This window comes from Nanorana parkeri, unplaced genomic scaffold (assembly GCF_000935625.1).
Source record: "Nanorana parkeri isolate BGI_ZX_2015 unplaced genomic scaffold, ASM93562v1 scaffold673, whole genome shotgun sequence".
NCBI classification, from domain to species: Eukaryota; Metazoa; Chordata; class Amphibia; order Anura; family Dicroglossidae; genus Nanorana; species Nanorana parkeri.
The window spans coordinates 484,697-504,354 of NW_017306941.1; the positions used below are offsets into that span (position 1 = coordinate 484,697).

Consider the following 19,658-nt stretch of genomic DNA (forward strand, 5'->3'; position numbering starts at 1 on the left):
CTTCCTCCGGCGTCAATCCACATTAACAGGACGCCGGAGGAAGTATCTGACAGCTGGGGGGAGGAGTTGCGGCCCGCCGCGCCGTGATTGGCCGGCGGCCGCACACTACGGAGCCGGTGGGCAGAGCCTCGGGCCGCCCCGTAGTGTGCGGCCGCCGGACACCTTACACCGGCAACTTCCACACAAGGTCACCGCTGCCGCCCCGGTGCCTCGGTGGCCTTGTGGGAAATTCGGGCCTGGTGTCAGCGTATCCCCCTGTATCAGCGTATCCCCCTGTATCAGCGTATCCCCGAGTCAGTGTATCCCCCAACATATCACCGTGTCAGTGTATCCCCCATGTGTCAGCATATCCCTCTGTGTCAGTGTATCCTCCTGTGTCAGTTTATCCGTGTCATCGTTTCCCCCAGCATATCTCCCTGTGTCAGTGTTTTCCCCAGCATATCCCAGTGTGTCAACATATCCCCCTGTGTCAGGGTATATCTCTGTGCCAGAGTATCCCCCTGTATTAGCATATCCCACATGTCAGCTTACCCCTTATCCCAGGATCACTTTCAGATGTATTTAAATTTTTCAGCCAAATTGAAATAACACCTACTAATAATTATTATATGTTCCCATTCACATAGCAAAACTTAAATAAATATAAAAAACATTTTGATCACATTTTTTAACACTTTTTACTTGTTTAAAATCCTACCTAGCTTCCCCTTATGTGTAAAGTTAAAGAAAGGGTCTGGGGAGTTAATGATTATCATGTCTGTACTGTGCTGGCAGTTCTCATTATCAGTTGTAAATTCGATTTCAACACTTTCTGTCCTAACAAAGGGTTAAACATCTCAAGGTTTGGGTGATACATTGTATGTTAATGAGGAGAAGCTGACTCTGACCCGACTTGTGTCTCTACAATTGCTCAGATTAGCTTGCAAACCTGTGTATAATCCTGCTCCAAAGAGACATAAGCAAACATTGAGGGGAATTTATCAAAACTGGAGCAGACAAAATCTGGAGCAGCTGTGCATGGCAACCAATCAGCTTCTCTCTTTCATTTTCAAATCTCAACTGAACAGAGAAGCTGATTGGTTACTATGGGCAACTGCTCCAGATTTTGTCTGCTCCAGTTTTGATAAATTCCCCCCATTATCTTTAGGTATGTTGTTTTATTCATTTATTAAAGGTATTTATATAGTGCTGTGAATGTACCCAGCACTATACATACTGCACATTCACATCATTCCCCCGCACTCGAGGAGCTTACAATCTAAGGCCCCTAGGGCACATGCACACAAGGCCAATTTAGACAGGAGCCAATTAACCTTCCAGCATGTCTTTGAAGTGTGGAAGGAAACCCAGAAACACAGGCAGAACATTCAAACTCCTTGCAGATAGTGTCCTGACCAGGATTTCAACAGGGGACCCCCAGTGCTGCAAGGCACAAACAATATTCAACCAATATATGGCCATGACTGGGCCAAACACTGGTGAGACTTCGTCCCAGTCGGCAGGACTCGGCCAAAACCCAACCGATATATGGCCAACTTATTTTATCCTCACTCCAATAACATGCTTTTGTCTATGTCTCTGTTGTAGAGATTTCCCATCACTTTCTGTCTTCAATAAGGACACAAAAGGCAACAAAAAGCAGTCAAAAGCTTTCCCATTCTATCTAATACTAAATACAATTACCACACGTAAAGAGAGACAGGTGGCTGGTTTTACACAGACGTTAAAGGAGAACTATGACATGAGTGATTTCCACTCACCTCATAGTTCTAAGCCGACCTGTGACAATGACACTGTCACAGGTTGGCTCAGTAGATCGGGAGGTGAGGGAACACAAACCGGGTTCCCTCGCCCCTCGATCCTGTCACGGCTCTCTGCCGTGACAGGGGGAGGGGCTGGATTCCCCTCTCCCCGCTCCGATCTGCCAGCGCTGACTGGAAGGAACGTGGTCTAAAGCCGCCTATCAGCCAAGCAATTTATGATGGCAGGTCGAACAAGGGTAAGTAACATTTCACATAGTCTAATATAGCGTTAATATGTGACTGTCTTTAAAGTAACAGTTAACAGTCACAGATTAGATCAGAGATAACACTATAAAAATGTCAGCTGCCTTGCTGATAATTATGAGGACATGACAGACAGGAAGCCCACAGGAAGACACAATGATTTTTGAACATAATAACAGGTTTCTTTAACAAGGCAGTGCAGAGAGTAAGAGTGGGCATTAAAGTAGAACTCAGTTAAACTCACATGTAATGAGTATACCACAGAAATACATAGAAAAACAACCATTTACAATGTATGTATAGCCAAAACTTTATTTGTAGCTTTAGTTTTGGATAGAGTAGGGAAGGGTTTAAACCCCTTGATGAATATTTTTTTGCTGTCTGTGTACCATTGTGGAAATGTCCCTTCACTTCTTATAGGTTGAACTCGATGGTCTTTTTTCAGCCTGACTACTAGTTACGTACAGTAACTATGTAACTACCCGTTAACTACCCGTCCCAGGGATGCAACAGGAAGTTAGAGGAAATCTCCCAAAGTTAAGGGAATTTCCCTCTAAGACAGTTGTCCCTGTAAGAGTTGTCCCCAGAGGAAGAGGAGAGTATAATTTTATGTGTTGGGGGGGGGGACGTTGGGGAGTGTATTATTGTGTTTTAGTCTAACTTGCTTTTTCCTGCAGCAGGAATCCCTAATCTGACGTTACAAGAAGCAACTATCAAAAGGTAAGAATTATCATAAGCTAATTTAAGACGGTGTGTTTAGGGGCGGAGTTAAGGCTGAGGCAGAGTAGGGGTTAGGTGGGGCAACTGGTGGCAAGTAACTCTTAAGTCCTGACCTAGTAGCGCAGGACTTTAAATTTTGAGCCCTGGTATAGATAGTATACCCAGGTTGGTGACCTTACTTTCTCCACTGTAGTTAAGCAATACAAATTGGTCACCAACTAGCCCACAGTCAGCTGACTCAACAGTGAACAATGTTAAGCTTTTATGTAGATGGAGCAGCCACTTTCTGAGCCACTTTTCTGCACTTTCTGAGCAGTGCAGAGCCATGACTTTGCTTTACTTTTACTTTTATCTCAACACAAGGCTATGGGTCATATCAAATCCAAACGGTTTGACTGAAAGGTACACAGCCTCTTGGTGGCTCATTATGACTAAATATTTCATCTCAGGACTTTAGCAGGTCCGTGGCTGCCATACATACTGTATAGTTACTGGCAGTATCTGTATATGGAGTATCATAATTAATTTATAGAACAGAAAGCCAGCAAACATACAAGTTCAATTAAAATGCCTTCCGACAAACAAAACAACACATTTTAAATGTAAACGCACTGAAAATGCATTAAAGAGGAACTGAATCTGGACGCTGTTCCCCAAATAACGGCAAGCAGATGGCAAAGAACTGGGCACCAGTGTTGCCTGCGGTCTTCCTACAGCTGCTCTTTTTCCATTACAGACTTATCATGCCTTGTATGACACTGTTTCTGTGCAGAGGGGGCCATTTTGGTAGAGGCAGGGCTTTGCTTCCTCATGTGAGATCCTCCAGCAAGGAGAACAGTAATCAGCACAGTACAGGCATCACCAAATCTTGCTTAAAATCTCCTGAGACTAGCAGCCAGAGGCAGCAGTGCTTTAGGTCCTATTCACACCTTTACGTTTTGTCGCGCGTTCAACGCTCTATGAACGCTCTACAAAACGTACAAACTTGAAAATCCCATTGTTTTTTATGGGTATGGTTCACACCTTTCCGTATTTCAGCCCGTCTGAACGCGCTACAAAACGGCCTACGCCCAAAGAAGTACATGTACTTCTTTATGGCGTTTTGATCTCACGTTTCCATTGGGATACAGCCAAGTAACCCTCAGAAACGCGCATTTGTCGCACATTTTTTTTACCGCGAAGCCTTAGATCTCACACACTGCATATACCGAGGAATGACTAGTCAAACTCACATACTGGCAAGTGTTCTGTTAATTTCAGGAGGAAGACAAAAGTTCATTTTTCTGTGTAATACTAAGGCACAATTACCAATCCAGGTTGCTACCTATAACTTATCAAATCTTCACTTTCTGAGTTCAAGTCCACTATAAAAATTATCTTTAAAGTAATTTTTTCCTTTGCCCCTGCAAAGCAAAGTAAGAGGGTCACATAAATTTCCCCGACCCAGTAGCATATACTATACTTTTTTATTGTGTTTGTGCTGCTGTGTTTGCTGCCGTGACCAGGAACTGAAAAGCTGGCCATACACTGGCTATTTCACAGAGCTGTGAGAGAGAAAAAAACACTTTATTCCCCCACCCATGCTTAACAATATGGATGGGGCAATTCTCCCCACTGAGCTATTGTATTCTTACTGCAGTCAATGTTCAGCTGAGGTTTTTTGGACTGGCTCATTTGACAAAAGTCAACTGAAGAATTGACTTTTGTTGAATGTAGGTGTCCCAAGGGGGCCACACACTGCTGGCATTTCAGCCCAGTCAGCAGGACTTGAGCAGCACAAGGCCAGCTTAAGGCAGGTTTAAGAAACAAACTGGCATGTTGGAGCTTACACAAGGCTATGGTCTTCTTCCTTGCCATCATGTGATAGCATTGGTGCCTTTTCATTGGCCTAGCACTATCACATGGTGGAAAGGGAGTTAGTTAAATGCTAACCAATACCCAGAAGAGGTGAATATTTTACTTTGCTCCTGAACAAAACAGAAGGGGATGAGACTGAATGAGTATATGTTACCAGGGAGGGCGGAAGTTCAGTGACACTTTTATTATGTCCTTGATGGGCAGCGTGAAAGGTAAGAGAAATATTCAATCATAAATATACTTACAGGCTCAACAAATTCAAATTTCTTCTTTTCTTGTACCTCCTGGACTTTAAAGATATACTCCAGGGAAGCATTATAGAAGTTCTGTTGTTCTTTGTCTATTAAGGAGTCGGCCTAGGACAAAAACAAACACAAGTAATATGCAGTGAATGTAAGATTGTTTTACCTCCATCCATTCTGTACATAATAAATAACATCCTCGGCGCACTACTCAAGTCAATCGCTGATACCCATTACTTATTTCATTCCTGTGTTTTTCTGCTGTCATGAGATAAAAGGGCAAAGAGATGGGAATACAAGACACAAGACATCCTGCTAAACTGGTAGATTCAGCAAAGGCTTAAATATCTAATCAATCTGATTCACTCACATTCAGCTGACTGTGTACAAAAATGCATGATAGCTATAGGAACTTTACACAAAAGGCATGGAACTGGCTTATATTGACGAGAAAGACAGTATGAACACAAGTATGGGCCTTTTGAATCATCTGTGATCTTCAATCCTAACATAAGAGGCCTAACATGTACTGTATCTCTAGTCAAAGCTTTATTTTACTGTCATTGTCCCATTATGAAGAATTCAAGTACCTCAATTATTAACATAAATGTATCTTATTTGTGTATCACTCGGCTGACACTGTCCTTCCTTCTGGAGGGGGGCTACTTTTGTTCCCCATGGTCCTTGTGTGTGTTGAAAAATAGCCACCTCTCCAAGCTACCTCCGGTGATAGACTACAATCTCATGTTTCCTTTACTAATGTGGAGCAGAGGCTACTTTACGACACACACAGGGATCATTGGGAACAAAAGTAGCCACTCTCCAGAAGGAAGGACAGTATCAGCACCAATTCAGAGATGATTTCAGGATCTACAGCCGAGTGATACACAAATAAGATATATTGTTGTTAATAGTTAAAAGGTGCTTGAATGTATTTTTAAGATTTAATTCCTGAGTTTAGTGTCACTTTAATGGTACTACAATACTTTAATACTAGTACTGGTGCATATACCGAGTATTTGGACGAGTACTTATACTCGCCCATATGCTCCAATACCTTCCCCGATACCGGAACTTCCGGTCAGAGGAAGAGTTCCTCTGACCGGCAGTGCCGTAGGGGAACATGGAGCCAGCTTACGTTCATGGAGCCAGCTGTGCGATCAGGAAGATGGGCGGCAAGTAATGACCTGCCTCCTGGCTCCCTAATTGGCCGGGAAGCTGGCTCCATGCGGATTGACAGGGAAGCCGGCTTTCCAGCCAATCAGCATCGAGCTCGCCAAACACATGGCTGCATGCTGATTGGCCGGGAAGCAAGTGATACACAAATAAGATATATTTTTGTTAATAATTAAGATACTTGAATGCAATTTTAAGATTTACCTTCTGTGTTTAGAGTCACTTTAAACAGTTGTCACCAGTACATTAGTTTCCTTTGAAAGATTTCCCCCCTTTTTCTATTTCAGTGACAGTGGTTTTATTTAGGATTTTACATCACTTTCTGTCCTTGTGACAAGGGTCTCCTTAACAGAGAGGATCGATCTCCCAAGCAAGGACACAGATTGCAAAGAGGCCAGATTTTCTAACCATTCTGTACTCTATAAGAGTCGGGTTAATGGGTGTTCTTGTGTTTCCTATTTGAACAAACACAGCTGCATTTGAATGGAAAACAGTGTTTGACAAAAAGCTGCGTTGACCTGCTTTACTTGCAGTTCAAATGCACCCCAATGGGTCATGGTGTGTCAAAAGAAACGAAACACAAAGCAGGTCAAGCGCAGCCTCAGACCTGTCATGTGTTCTGGTCTTTCAGAGTCAATGGGATTTTAGCGGACCTGCGTTAGACATGCATTACAAATGCATGTCAAATTAGAGAAATTAATGTCCCTTGGCATGAGGCCTAAAACTGCTGAACTCCAGGAAAACAGCTAAATACACAGAGGGAATACAAAAGAGAGCTGCTGTACCTGCCATGCAATTTGTATGTCTGTCTATCCAGTTCTAAGATGTACATAGGCTTGACCCACAGCACATCCCTGTCTGTTAGAGCAGGAGACCTCTCTCTCTGCTGCAGTTAAGTAACAGGTCTTGTCCCTCCCTCAGCGTGTGACTGGACAGTGAGACCAACAGGCTGATGAGCTCTTCTTTCTGTTCCTTTTCCTTCTCCTCCTATCAGCATATACGTTGTTAACATTGTAATGGATCAGAACAACTGAAAGGTTTCTTATGCTGCTTCTTCTACCAATCTGAGCTCTGCTGTGAAGGAAACTGCAAGTGGCTGATACCAAGTCAAATTTAGTATATTGCTTGCATTTACAAAATGCATTTAATGCTGTGTGATGAATACAGAGCTGCATTCATCTGTGCCTTTTATATATGCCTGACTGCCTGGTCAGAATTCTTCTACAGCTTCCATTTTCTCAAATACCAGAGTGTGGTGGTTTGCTCTGCAAAGCCTGGTTCTCCCCTTACAAATTGCTATAGATCATTGAGACAAAAAGTTGCAGTGATGGGACAATACTGAAGGACAAAAAGGTAGGAGGAGCGGGGCCAAGCTCAATACTCAATTTAAGTATAATAAGGGTGCCTTTTAATTCTCACAGGGCAGTTCACACAATGAGACATACAGTTGAATATGCATCTCAGCTTGTAATAAGTTCCAACCTACATCCATGCAAAGTCTTTCTCTAAAAGAACAATCACATTTTGGTGGTTGGACCGCCAAGCGCTGTTCGCTGTGGGAGGTAAAGACCCTCCATATTACCACACAGACATGTCCCAATCAACTCGACCTGGCTCTGTTAACTTACCAAAACACATGAGCAATATATGTTGAGAGATACTGAGAACTACAGAATGCTCTGCTGACCACCAAGAGCATCTAATCCCTATTGTTTACCTCTTTAGAAGCCTTTGGCCGGTTAGCTATGAAAAGCACGTCGTTTGTTTGTAAAACATAAGCCAAATTCAAAGACATCAACGTTACCAGATGAGGAGGAAAAATGCCACATTTACAAGTAGCATTTATTTTCTTTTAAACAAGAAAACACATGTGCAGTATTCCCTATGCACTAAAAACACGGTTCCTCAATAGCATCCATGTGTACATAAGTGAGGACAAGAGTTTTACGTGTTTGATCAGATGAAAGTGTCAATGCTTTGCAAATAAGAACAGCAATAACACCCCTTTAAACACTACTTTTGACATAGCAAGCTGTTACCTTCCAGGCCTACATCTGACGTCAAACAGGCATGGTCTAGGGTGACAAAGGCCCCTGATAACCGACCTGGTCTGGTAACTAGCAATAAAAACTTCACAAACATTCTAAACCTTCCAAAGATATTCTAAAAAAGCTCACGTGTGGAAAAACCCCCCTTTGCCCCTACTATCTTTCACTTCCCACCCCCTCTAACTGTAACGTTCTTACCTTTCGCGAGTCGTCTGCGTCCCAGTGTGGAACGCATCGGCCGCGTCACATAGGGCGCCTCCTTTCTAGAAGGGGAGGTTCCTTGCTCTCCACCGTGGTTCGCGGAAGTGACGTCACGCTCCGGGACTCCACTTCTGCGGCGATAAAACTACACGATGAACGCTGTAAGAGCGTTCCACTATTGGGTCAGATGCCCCTCCGACCTCAGGAGCCTCACTACTCATCAGCAGCATACAGGATCTCCGGCCACTCAACAGCCGTCGCCACCACTCCAGCTCCTAGGACCACCAAGTGCTAGCACTTAACCGCAAGTACTCACCCCTGTGGGGGAAAGTCATTCCGCCATAAGACTGTTGTTATCTGGGCTATATTCTAAAGTGACTGCTGTTATCTGCATGTATAGTTGCCTGTACCCTAGTACTACCTGGACCACTCTAGGTCCCTCACTCCTGGGACTGCTACACTTATACATTCATCCCTTTATAGTTTGATGCATATGGAACCCTTCCTGTTATGACTGGAATAACACAGACAGGGTCACATCCTTAAACCTTTGCTTTGTGGCAGATGATGCGTTAAACCCCTCACTCTCTGTTAAGTTTGAGAGAGACGCCTGGGGTCATAACCTGATTGCCATACCCTATAAGAATTCCTGCCTAGTTCCGCAGCTGAAATCCATCTCACCTATCTCCATCCAAGGGAGCATTACACTAACTGATCCCTGCATTTATTAAAAAAAAAAAAAACTAAAAGCCACTTTTCCACGATCCACAATCACATGACACACCAGGTCTTCTCTCTTCTAAACTACGGAGTTGAAGGGTCCTTCTTCAGGTCCTCATGATGCTCAAGGGTATCTCATAAGTACTTCAGTGACAGGGTCCTCTCAGGCTCCTGGAGACTGCAGTGGCATGATAACGTCACAACGAGGGGCACCACGAAAAATACTAGTTGGTGGTGGGCCTGTTATGAAGACTTGGTTTCCACTACCAGAACAGGAGCCATGGAGATGGTAAACCAGAAGAGATTATACACCATGGAGATTATAAACCCACCACTAAAAATATCCATACAAATCCAAAGTAGGTATAGAGGCACTCACGGGTCTTGCAAGGGGGATAACTCAAAGCATTTGACAATAAAATGCTGATGCTTTGACTTATCTCCTCTGCAAGGCCAGTGAGTGCCTCTATGCCTTATTTGAATACATATAGTTATTTTTAGACATGTAGACATTTTAGACATCTAAACTGAGGAAACATTTTATTTGGATATTTCGTTATTTCGGGATTCGGATCCGAAATTCTATTCGGTTTGGGTTTTGGATTCAGACGAAATCCAAATTTCGTTAGTTTCCAAAGAGTTTACGAATATTCGTTGCGAATACCACAGAAAATCATATACAGATATTAATACTAAAGTTGAGGCTCCTAGAGTCGAATGGCATTTGGGATCCGAATTTCCAAATTGCATTCAGGAGTTCCCGAATGCCATTCGGGTCTGGGAGCCTCAGCTTTAGTAATATATGCATATGGCTCCCAGACCCGAATAGCATTCAGGAGCTCTTGAATGCAATCTGGAAATTCAGATCCCGAATGCCATTCAGGTCTAGGAGCCTCAGCTTTAGTATTATATGTATATATTGTATATGGCTTACATGTTGCCGTAACGCAAATTTGTGTTCAGACCCATTCGGATGCATTAAACCGAAAAACATATCTGATTGGCCAGAAAAGTCACATGTCTGATTCAGTTTCGTTTTTGATCCAAAATTCAGGAACGGAAATTCGGATTTGGTCACATTCGGATGCATTGGGATTCGGAAATTCGCATGTGTTAGAATGTCTGAAAATGTGTCCGAATTTTGATTCGGAACGAAAAGAATCGCACACGTCTAGTTATTTCCTTTTGCCTGGTGCAGTGGGGAAGTGAAGGAGAGGTCTGTATATGCCGAGGAGGTAGGTTATTAAAGTGTATGTAAACCTTAAAAATTAACATCTTTTATTTGACCACTTTTGGTCTGTTAAATATACAATTAAAAGTTTTTGTTACATCTGTTCGATAAGTTTAAAAAAATATCTGTTGAAGTTTACAAAAAATATCTGATGATCTTGTCAGCCAATCATGACCTGTGTGCCCTCTGCTTGTGCTGACTGTTATCAATTACATTGTTCTTAGATATCTCCAAGGAACTCAGAACCACACCCCTCTATGCTATGGAAAAAAGGAGAGGGACGGGGTTCTGTTTTCTTAATACAGAGGGTGAGGGATCATTGCCACCCAAGGATGTAAGTGAAAATAAAGGGAATAAGAATCTTGCAAAAAGAAAACAAACGCAGCTACCACATCTAAGGGTTGGTAAGCTGCAATATCTTAATTTTTTTGTTGATGGGTTTAGATATACATTAAAGGAGAATTATGAGGCGAGTGATTTTCACTCAGCCTCACAATCTGAGCCGACCTGTCACAATGAAACTGTCACAGGTCGGCTCAGTAGATCGGGAAATTAGAGAAAACACATACCGTCGCTCGCTCACTTCTTGATCTATCCCTGCAGAGAGCCGTGACTGTCACTCACGGCTCCCGGCAGGGCTTCCCCCCTCCCCTGTCCGATCCTCCAGCTCTAACTGGCGAAACGGATGGGGGAGGGGGCGGGCACAGCTGGCTCTGTCTCTGTATAGGCAGAGCCAGCTGTCAATCCTGCAGCTGGGTGGATCCAGACAGTATTGTCGGGATCAGTCCCGGCTGCGGCGTCTCAATATACCGCATGCTGTAGCTCGCAGTATACGGATCTTTGGGTCATGGGAGAACGCTAGTTTGTGTGCTCCCGTGACTCTTAGGAGAACTTTGGGAAAAAGCCCTGACCCTATAGTTCTCCTTTAAAGCAAACCTGTTGCTTTGCATTATTACAAAGCAGCAGTTCTGGCACTTTGGAACTGGAGGAAAACAACATGTTATACCCCAGATTTACACTTCAATGAAAGGCCCTTGGTCCATCTAAGACTGTATATGTTGTAACCTGATTAGTCTAGGCCCAAAGTGTTAAAGACATGTGACTGATAAATGATGTAGAAATCAATCTTTGTATATTTGGCATACTTGTCTTTGAACAAGCAGCAATTGCACTTGGCTACGCGATTGGCCATATTTGGAAATTAAGAACAGAAGCCAAACTGCTAAGATGCTTCTTAATGTCTGTTATATAATTAGAGACGTACCCAGTAATTACACACTGTACATTCACATCAGCAGACACATTCACTGAAGCTTTGTTATGACAGTGATACGTTTTTCAGATAACAAATAATAAGACCAATCATTGACATAAACCAGATTACACTTGGTCCTTATTTTAATGGTCTTTGTCAGTGTCTGGAAGATGTATAGTGTGAACGTAGACTATACAGACGATGGGGGTTTATTTACAGCTGAGGAAATATACTTCTATTTCATGGACTCTAACGTCTAACCTGCCGTGTTAGTTAAAGAGAAACAATATGGTTTTAAGTCAATTTTATTTCAAAACCAAATTCCAAACTTATTTTTTATACCTCCCCCAACTCCTTTAATATAAAAGAAAGCAAAAAACCTTGCGAAGCAATACTGGTCAGTGTAATTTATCTTCTGGATTCAATGACGCCCAACATTATTCAGCTCACTTCCTTTAAGGGATATCAATAAAGTGACACTAAACTTTCCAGTTAAATCTTAAAAATTGCATTCAAGTACATTAACTATGAACAAAAATGTATCTTATTTGTGTATCACTCGGCTGTAGATCCTCATATCATCTCTGAATTGGTGCTGACACTGTCCTTCCTTCTGGGGGGTGGCTACTTTTGTTCCCCATAGTCCCTGTGTGTGTTGCAAAGTAGCCACAGCTCCAAGCTCGCTCCTGTGATGGGCTACAATTTCATGTTTAGTTTGCTTATTTGTATTGAAATTATAGTCTATAGGGATGCACCGATACAGATACTAGTATTGGTGCCAATATATAGTATTTGGGGGAGTACTCATACTCGCCCAAATGCTCCAATACCTTCCCCGATACCGGAACTTCTGGTCAAAGGAAGATTTCCTCTGACGGGCAGTACTTGTACTCACCCAAATGCTCCGATGCCTAGCCCGATACTTCCTGTATCAGGAAGCCGGGCAGCGTGTAATAACTCACTGCCCGACCTCCCGATTGGTCAGGAAGCTGGCCAATCAGGAACCGGGTGCCATGTGATAACACGGCACTGGGCTTCCTGATTGGCCGGGAAGCCGGCTTCATGCTCCCTCTCCACCTCATGATGAGGGAGCATTTAGCCGGCTTCCAGGCCAATCAGGAAGCCGGGTGTCATGTCATTACACAGCGCCCGGCTTCCTGATTGGCCAGAAAGCTGGCTCCATGCTGTTCTTCCTGATTGGCCAGAAAGCTGGCTCCAAGCATGTTCTCATCACTATGGTGGACTGTCCAAGAGTTGATGGACTGTCCCTCCAAAAAGGGACAGCTGGGAGGTATGGGTAAGGAGGTACAGGAAAACTTGTAAAAAGGAGACTAAAGCTCCTCCTTGTGACTGTAAAGAAGAATCCATAATATTATACAATATTTCAAAATTACCTGATTTAAACATAAATACATCTTTCTTTTTTTTTAATTTCATAATTGATAAAGAAAATATATACAAAACCATTACACATACCCTGTAAAAACAGAAAATATAGTGTATGTTTATTTATTTTGTTTTTATTCCAGTATTTACCTTAAAGGATAACTGCATTATATATTTTTTTCCTTAGTTGCCCCCACCCCACTGAGTGCCACCCAACTGGTCTTATACTTCAGCCCCAAGTCAGTGATCTTCACTGTGGCATTTTTCTGAAAATTGATGCTACTGTGCCGAGTGAGAAAGCTGTACTTTGCAGGACAGCTTGAAGTCACGCTGAGTATGACTTTCACATAGAAGTGAATGGGACTGCAGTGTGCACAATACCCAACAGTCATTTTTGCATGAAAGTTTGTGCACCTCGAATAATATAATTTTGAGCTCCCATGTGGCCAAGCATGTGACCAGATGCCTAGGCACTGCTCATATGATCTCAGCTGAAGTGGAGCATCAGCATCCAGCCAAGTTGCCAACTGTTTAAATATCAGTCCCTTAGGTAGATACACCTTTTTCTAAAGAATAGGAGTGCAACCCACCTGGTCTTATACTTCAGCCCCAAGTCAGCAATCTTCACTGAGCGGCATTCCTCTGAAAATGGATGCTACTGTGGTCATGTGGTCCAAACCTATTTGTTCCAATGAGAAATCTGTACTTTCCAGGAGAGCTTGAGGTCACATTGAGTATGGCTTTCCCATAGAAGTAAATGGGACTGCGGTGCGCACAATACCCAGCCATCATTTTTGCATGAATGTTTGCTCACCTAAAATATTGTTTTGGGCACCCAAGTGGCCAAACATGTGACCAGACGCCTAGACACCGGTCATAGGGTTGAAGTGGAGCATCAGCATCCAGGCAAGTTGCCAACTGCCTAAATATCAGCCCCTTAGGTAGATATACCTGCCCTTTAGGCCATCTGCAGTTTGAGCCCAAAACAGCTCTTTCAGCATAATAGGAAAGTATTACAGGGATATGTTTACCATTTTATGGGTCCATTTTAGTAATAATCTGTAATGAAAGTTTTGTTTCTGTTTCCTATTCTAATTTATGTTCTGCTCTACCTCCCCTCCCAGCTGCCATCATCTCTTTCGCTCACTGACCACCATGTAATTAATACATCAGTTCACTGCAGGAGTCATTTGTGCAAGAAATATTACCGTACTCATCTTGTACTCCCATCAGCCCGGATAAGACTTTTCCAGCTCCCCGTACACAATTACATAGTAGGCATAGACACATGATTAAACCAAGGAAGACGGCATTTGAAGTCTGTGCCAAGACAAGAAAAATTAAAGAACAATGTACCTCTTGTAAATGCGCCTCTTTCTTCTTTGATGACAAATTCAAGTGTTTTTCTAAGATGGAATAATATTTCTCACTCTCTTTGTCAAACTTCTTCTTCCCTTCCTAGAACATAAACGACATTAAAATTCAGCATGAAATAGTAATTACAGGCTAACAAGCTTAGCGTGCCTTCCTAAAGGACCACTAAAACCAAAATACAAGTCAATACAATATGCAACAACATCTTGTAATGTGTAATTAGAAGTGTACACCAGACATCCTCAAACTGAGACACTGCGCCTGCAGTGGATGTATGGCAGGGCATGCTATGCATTGTAGTTTCATAGCTTCAGGAGAGCCACCAGCTAGTTAAACAGTTGACATCCGCGGTGTTAAACCCCCTTCCCATCCAGGCCATTTTTCAGTATTCAGCGCTGCGGTACTTTAAGCACATAGGATCACATACAATGATATGACTTCCAAAGCATGTATCTTTGTTATTAAATTGAGCAAAGACTATTTATCTAAACCATCAGATAGAATGGGGAAAGTCTTAAACCTATGCCAGGTTTTAATTGTTGCCTGTGTCCCCAAAGGGGAGATTTTCTCTTTCTGTGTGGTGACTGCTACAGGAAGTGAGCCGGATATTTCCCACAAGGACACAAACACCAACAGAAGCACTTCATCCTATTGGGGAGATTTTAAATGACTTTCTGTCCCAGCTGACCTCAGTACCAGGGTAAGATAAGACTAAGGTAAGGGCTCATTTAGATGGCCGTTGTTTTCCTGAGTTTGATATATGCTTAAAACGAGCGTCAGCCGATTCCCATTGCCTTTAATGTAGTTGTGTACATGACAGTTCAGAGGCTGTGTTTGACTTGTTCTGCATTGCGTTTCACCGTACATAAATAATTATATTACTTGTGTAATTATGTCTTTTGAAATGTAGATGGTGCTGTAGTGCAATGTTAGTCCATATATGCATGCTTATCTATGATACCGAGAAAGTTCTCTCTGTATGCTGTATAATGCTGTATTCTGATATAGTGTTCTTCAAGTATAAGATCTCAGTGCTTCATCTAAACACAAATTGCAGGTCAAACTAAGCGTTATCTTATCAAAAACTGCTTTTTGTATTCATGTATATATGTCTGAGCAGACTTTGAAATAAAAATGCCTTGTTTGACAAGAACAAATTCCACATGAGTCCTAAGGCTGGGTTCACTCCATTGTGGGGCATTAGCACAGGCATTATGCCACACATTACGGTGCACAGCACAATGCAAAGTAGTGCGTTACCATGGGTTGCGAGCATTTGCGTTGGCAAGGTGTGTTGAAGTGCCATTAAGAATAAATGGCACAGCAGCATACTAACGTACTTATTATGTGTGTTATTTGCAATGGTTGCATGTTATCGCAACATAACAATATGCAATGCAATAACAGTGAGCATTAAAATCATAGCAGAGCAATGTGGGTAAAAAATATTGGATATCTTATATCAAGTAAGGATCCTGATTGATCATCTTGCTGGTATACAACTCTTAACTAGGCAGCTCTCCAAAGAACATAAGTCAAAAGCATGATGCCTGCACCTAAGGAGTTGGAAGTTTTGGGAGAAATTTGCCAAACAGATTATTTGTGACGATATTTTTTTTTCATTTATGCATTTCAAAACAAAGCCAATACATTTTAGGGGTTCCAATAGGCTCCTTCATCAGGGCTATAAAATAAATTGTACTGATGAATTTGTAAAATGTATGCTAAAAGTGTACAAATCTATGAATTGGCCAAGATAAGAAATATTCACATCATGTAGGAAAATAATAATAATAATCATAATAAGAATAATAAAAACATAAAAAAAGACAAAATGGTTTATGAAAATATGTTTCTGAAATATTAACTTTAATGTACCCAAAACTTAATTTTTAATTTTCTAGTAGATGCTGTAGAGATAAGCCACCGGAAAGCTTCTTATATCCATTTGAGGGCTCTATTGGTAAAATAATGACTCTTGAGTTCCCCAGTCTGCACATCTGCTGTGCCATTTATGAAGGTTTACCATTCTCCCATTTGGACTTTTACATTATGGAGAATGCAACAGGGGGAGCTGGAACATACCAAGGTGGGCTGGAACACCAAACATTGCCAGGTGGACAGGAACAAGGATGGTAATATGACAGGAAGCTCCAGCTGTGGGATATCCAAGGCATATTTGAAGCCAGTGTTGACTCAACCAACCAGAATATCAGTTTGGTATGGTCCCTGGTCCCTGTGTGTGTTGTGAAGTAGCCACCACTTCAAACTTGCTCTCGTGATGGACTACAATCTCAATACAAATTCGTAATTACAAATTAGTGAACTAAACATGAGATTATAGTCCATCACAGGAGCAAGCTTGGAGCTTGTCTACTTTACAACACACACAGGGACCATGGAGAAAAAAAGTAGCCAATAGTTAAGGTACTTGAATGTATTTTTAAGATTTAATTCCTGAGTTTAGTGTTACTTTAATGGTTCTTGATAGGGATGCACTGATACCGATACTAGTATCGGTATCGTTGCCAATACAGAGTATTTGGGTGATTACTCATACTTGCCCAAATGCTCTGATACCTACCCCGATACCGGAACTTCTAGTCAAAGGAATATTTCCTCTGACCGGCAGTGCCGTAGGGGGAACATGGAGCCAGCTTACTGTGCGAATAGGAAGCTGGGCGTTGAGTAATGACTGGCCTCCCATCAACAGACGGCTGCATGCTGATTGGCTGGGAAGCCGGTTTTGCGGCCAATCACAATCAAGCCGGCCAAACAACATGGAGCCGCCTTCCCGGGCATTAAGAAAGCCAGGCATTATGTCATTACCCACCGCCATGCCAGCGGTAGCAGCGAAAGCAAAGCATCGGTACTCGCACTTGATTGATTCAGATCTGGCCACTATTGACATGCGAAGAAGAAGCAGTGGCCACATGCAAGTTTTTTTTTAACACGTGTAACTGCAGGGGGCATGAGAATCTCATAAAGACTGTGGAAGGGGGTTCATAGAAAAAAGACTGTTATTGTCAAACTAATTTATGGTTATATTATGTGTTCAGTTATATATAAACAGTGTTTGAGGTGTTCTTCAGCTTATCATCTCTCCCACACAAATGAGAGTCCAATAACGCTGCGGAGTGAAAAGACACAATAAGAACTGCATATATCCACAATGTAATAATGAAATACACTAAACTGGTGACTGGAAAAGACATTGAGGTAATATGATGAAATGCACAGTATGAATCAATTACTTCACTTCAGAAAGCTTCTCATTAGGAAACTATGTCATGGAGAACTTTCCTGCATTTTTCTCTTTTTCTCTTTTTGAAGTTACTGAAAGCTAGATGCCACACTGCTGACATACTATCTATGCGAAATACAGCAGAATAGAAACTGCTACTGCGGATATTTATCACAGAAGCAAGTGCATTTACCTTTCTGGTGATCCGTGTCTCTAAACCCCTGCTGCTTTGCTACTCCCCATCCACTTATGGTATTCAACACTTCTAGGTGTGTCAAAAAGCTGCTCCCACCGCCATACACTGTGGTTCCTCCCGCTGGCATGTACATGCTGTACGGATATACAAGCTACCTAGAGCAACCATAGTATGACTAGATCACAATTCACATTACGTGGGTGGGGCAGTCATAGACCTCCCATGTAAAACATCACTTTACCTGGCAGTCTTTTCTCCTTAATGGGGGGTTACTTGTACATGTATCACAAGGAAGCATTGATTGAAATTGTTTTATTTAATAAAGAGTTCTTAGGTTAGACATTTCAAGTGCAGTGAGCTATAGCAACCAGTCAGAATCCATCTTGTCTAAGTGAACATGTGTTTTACTCATGCAGGGTAAAGCAACAGTTTTACGAGACGTACTTATGCACCTTTCATTGAATAGTTTCATCCAACCAGAAAGCCCTTGCACTGTATAGTTGTTGGTAGAGCTAAAGGAGAGTGTACAATCTATTATTATTATTATTATATTGTTATTATTATACAGGATTTTTAAGGCACCAACAGATTACGCAGCACTTTACAAAATGGAGTGAGACAGTACAGTTACAAAACAACTTCAATACAGGAGGGTTTGGAGGACCCTACTCATGAGAGCTTACAACCTAGTAAGAGGGGTACGTGATACAAAAGGTAATAATTGTGTGGCTTGAACTAATGGAAGAAGTAAAAGGAAATTGATGTCAAGGTTAGATAGGCTTCCCTGAGGAGATGAGTTTTAAAGGATCACCTAAAAGTGGACAGAGTAGGAAATAGTTGGACAGATTGCGGATCGGCTGTTCCAGAGGATAGGACAGGCTCTGGAGAAGTCGTGGTGGCAGGCATGGGAGGAGGTGATGAGGGAGTGGGAGAGCAGGAGGTCTTGAGAGGAGCAGAGGGGACGGTTTTGGTGATATTTTGAGATGAGGTTTGGTAATGTAGTTTGGGGCAGAGTTGTAGATGACCCTCTATGTTATTGTTAGTATTTTTTAATTGTATTAATTGGGCAAGTGGGAGCCAGTGGAGAGATTGGCAGAGAGGGACGGCAGATACTAAACGTTGGTATGGTGGATGTACCATGTATGGTCAGTTTAAGATTAGTCCATAAACATGTAAGAAAGATTCATTGTTTGCCTCCTGGGTACCTGTTGGGTGTCCCAATTGCTTTGCGTGTGTGGCCCAGTATATCCGTGCATGGAAACAAATACAGTTTCTTTGGGGGGAAAAAAAGGCAATATAATAGCAAGCAACTTCAGAATGATAGAAGAACAAATTTAATTTCTCGCTTCTTTAGAACCCTGCAATGTGATTTTTCGGAGATAAAGATTTAAGCACCTGCTGATTCAATTCCATCCACACAGCCTGTTTAATACGGGGGAAGTGAGACAGGCTGGGCTGTTTAGCACATTCCAGGGCTGAATGTTGGATCCACTTCTGCCGCACATCGTTCTGTTATTGCACTCAATGCAAAAACAAAAGGGAATTTTCCTTCAGCTCTTGAAATCCAATCTTCCCTGAATCTTTGAGGAGTCACTTATTAATCATCACAATGAAAAACACTTAAAGAAGAACTCTGCCAAGTATACAGCTGGAACACAGCATAATCCGGGTAACATTTTAGAAAACCTTGCACCTTTTATGTTAAAAGAAATTGTATACTTTAAGTTTTGAAGGGGAAAGAATTTGTGGGTCATATCATTTTTAAATGATGTGTAATTTCTTTAAAGCCCAGTTGAATTTTCAGGTGAAATCAGCTACATACATTCTAAGTGCATAATTTCTAAGTTTGTCTACTCCAGAAAACAGCCAAAGGCTGACTAGAAAAGCCTGCCCCTGGCCAGCATGCTGTAGAGAAGGACCCTTGCTCTGGCTGTGGAAGCATTGGTTTCTTTTAAAAGGACTGGCACGCCCCCCACCCCCCCCCCCCCCCCCTGTACTACCT

At 42.2% G+C, this 19,658-nt stretch overlaps 1 protein-coding gene across 1 annotated transcript in view; it reads right to left on the minus strand.

The window, feature by feature from the left end:
• ARHGAP42 (Rho GTPase activating protein 42) overlaps positions 1 to 19,658 on the minus strand; it is a 289,730-nt gene that overhangs the window by 90,550 nt on the left and 179,522 nt on the right. Inside the window, exons 5-6 of the mRNA XM_018563547.1 lie at positions 14,199 to 14,300; positions 4,829 to 4,939 (exon numbers count right to left, since the gene is read on the minus strand). Coding sequence (XP_018419049.1) covers positions 4,829 to 4,939; positions 14,199 to 14,300 — 213 coding nt within the window. The remainder of the gene's footprint in view (positions 1 to 4,828; positions 4,940 to 14,198; positions 14,301 to 19,658) is intronic.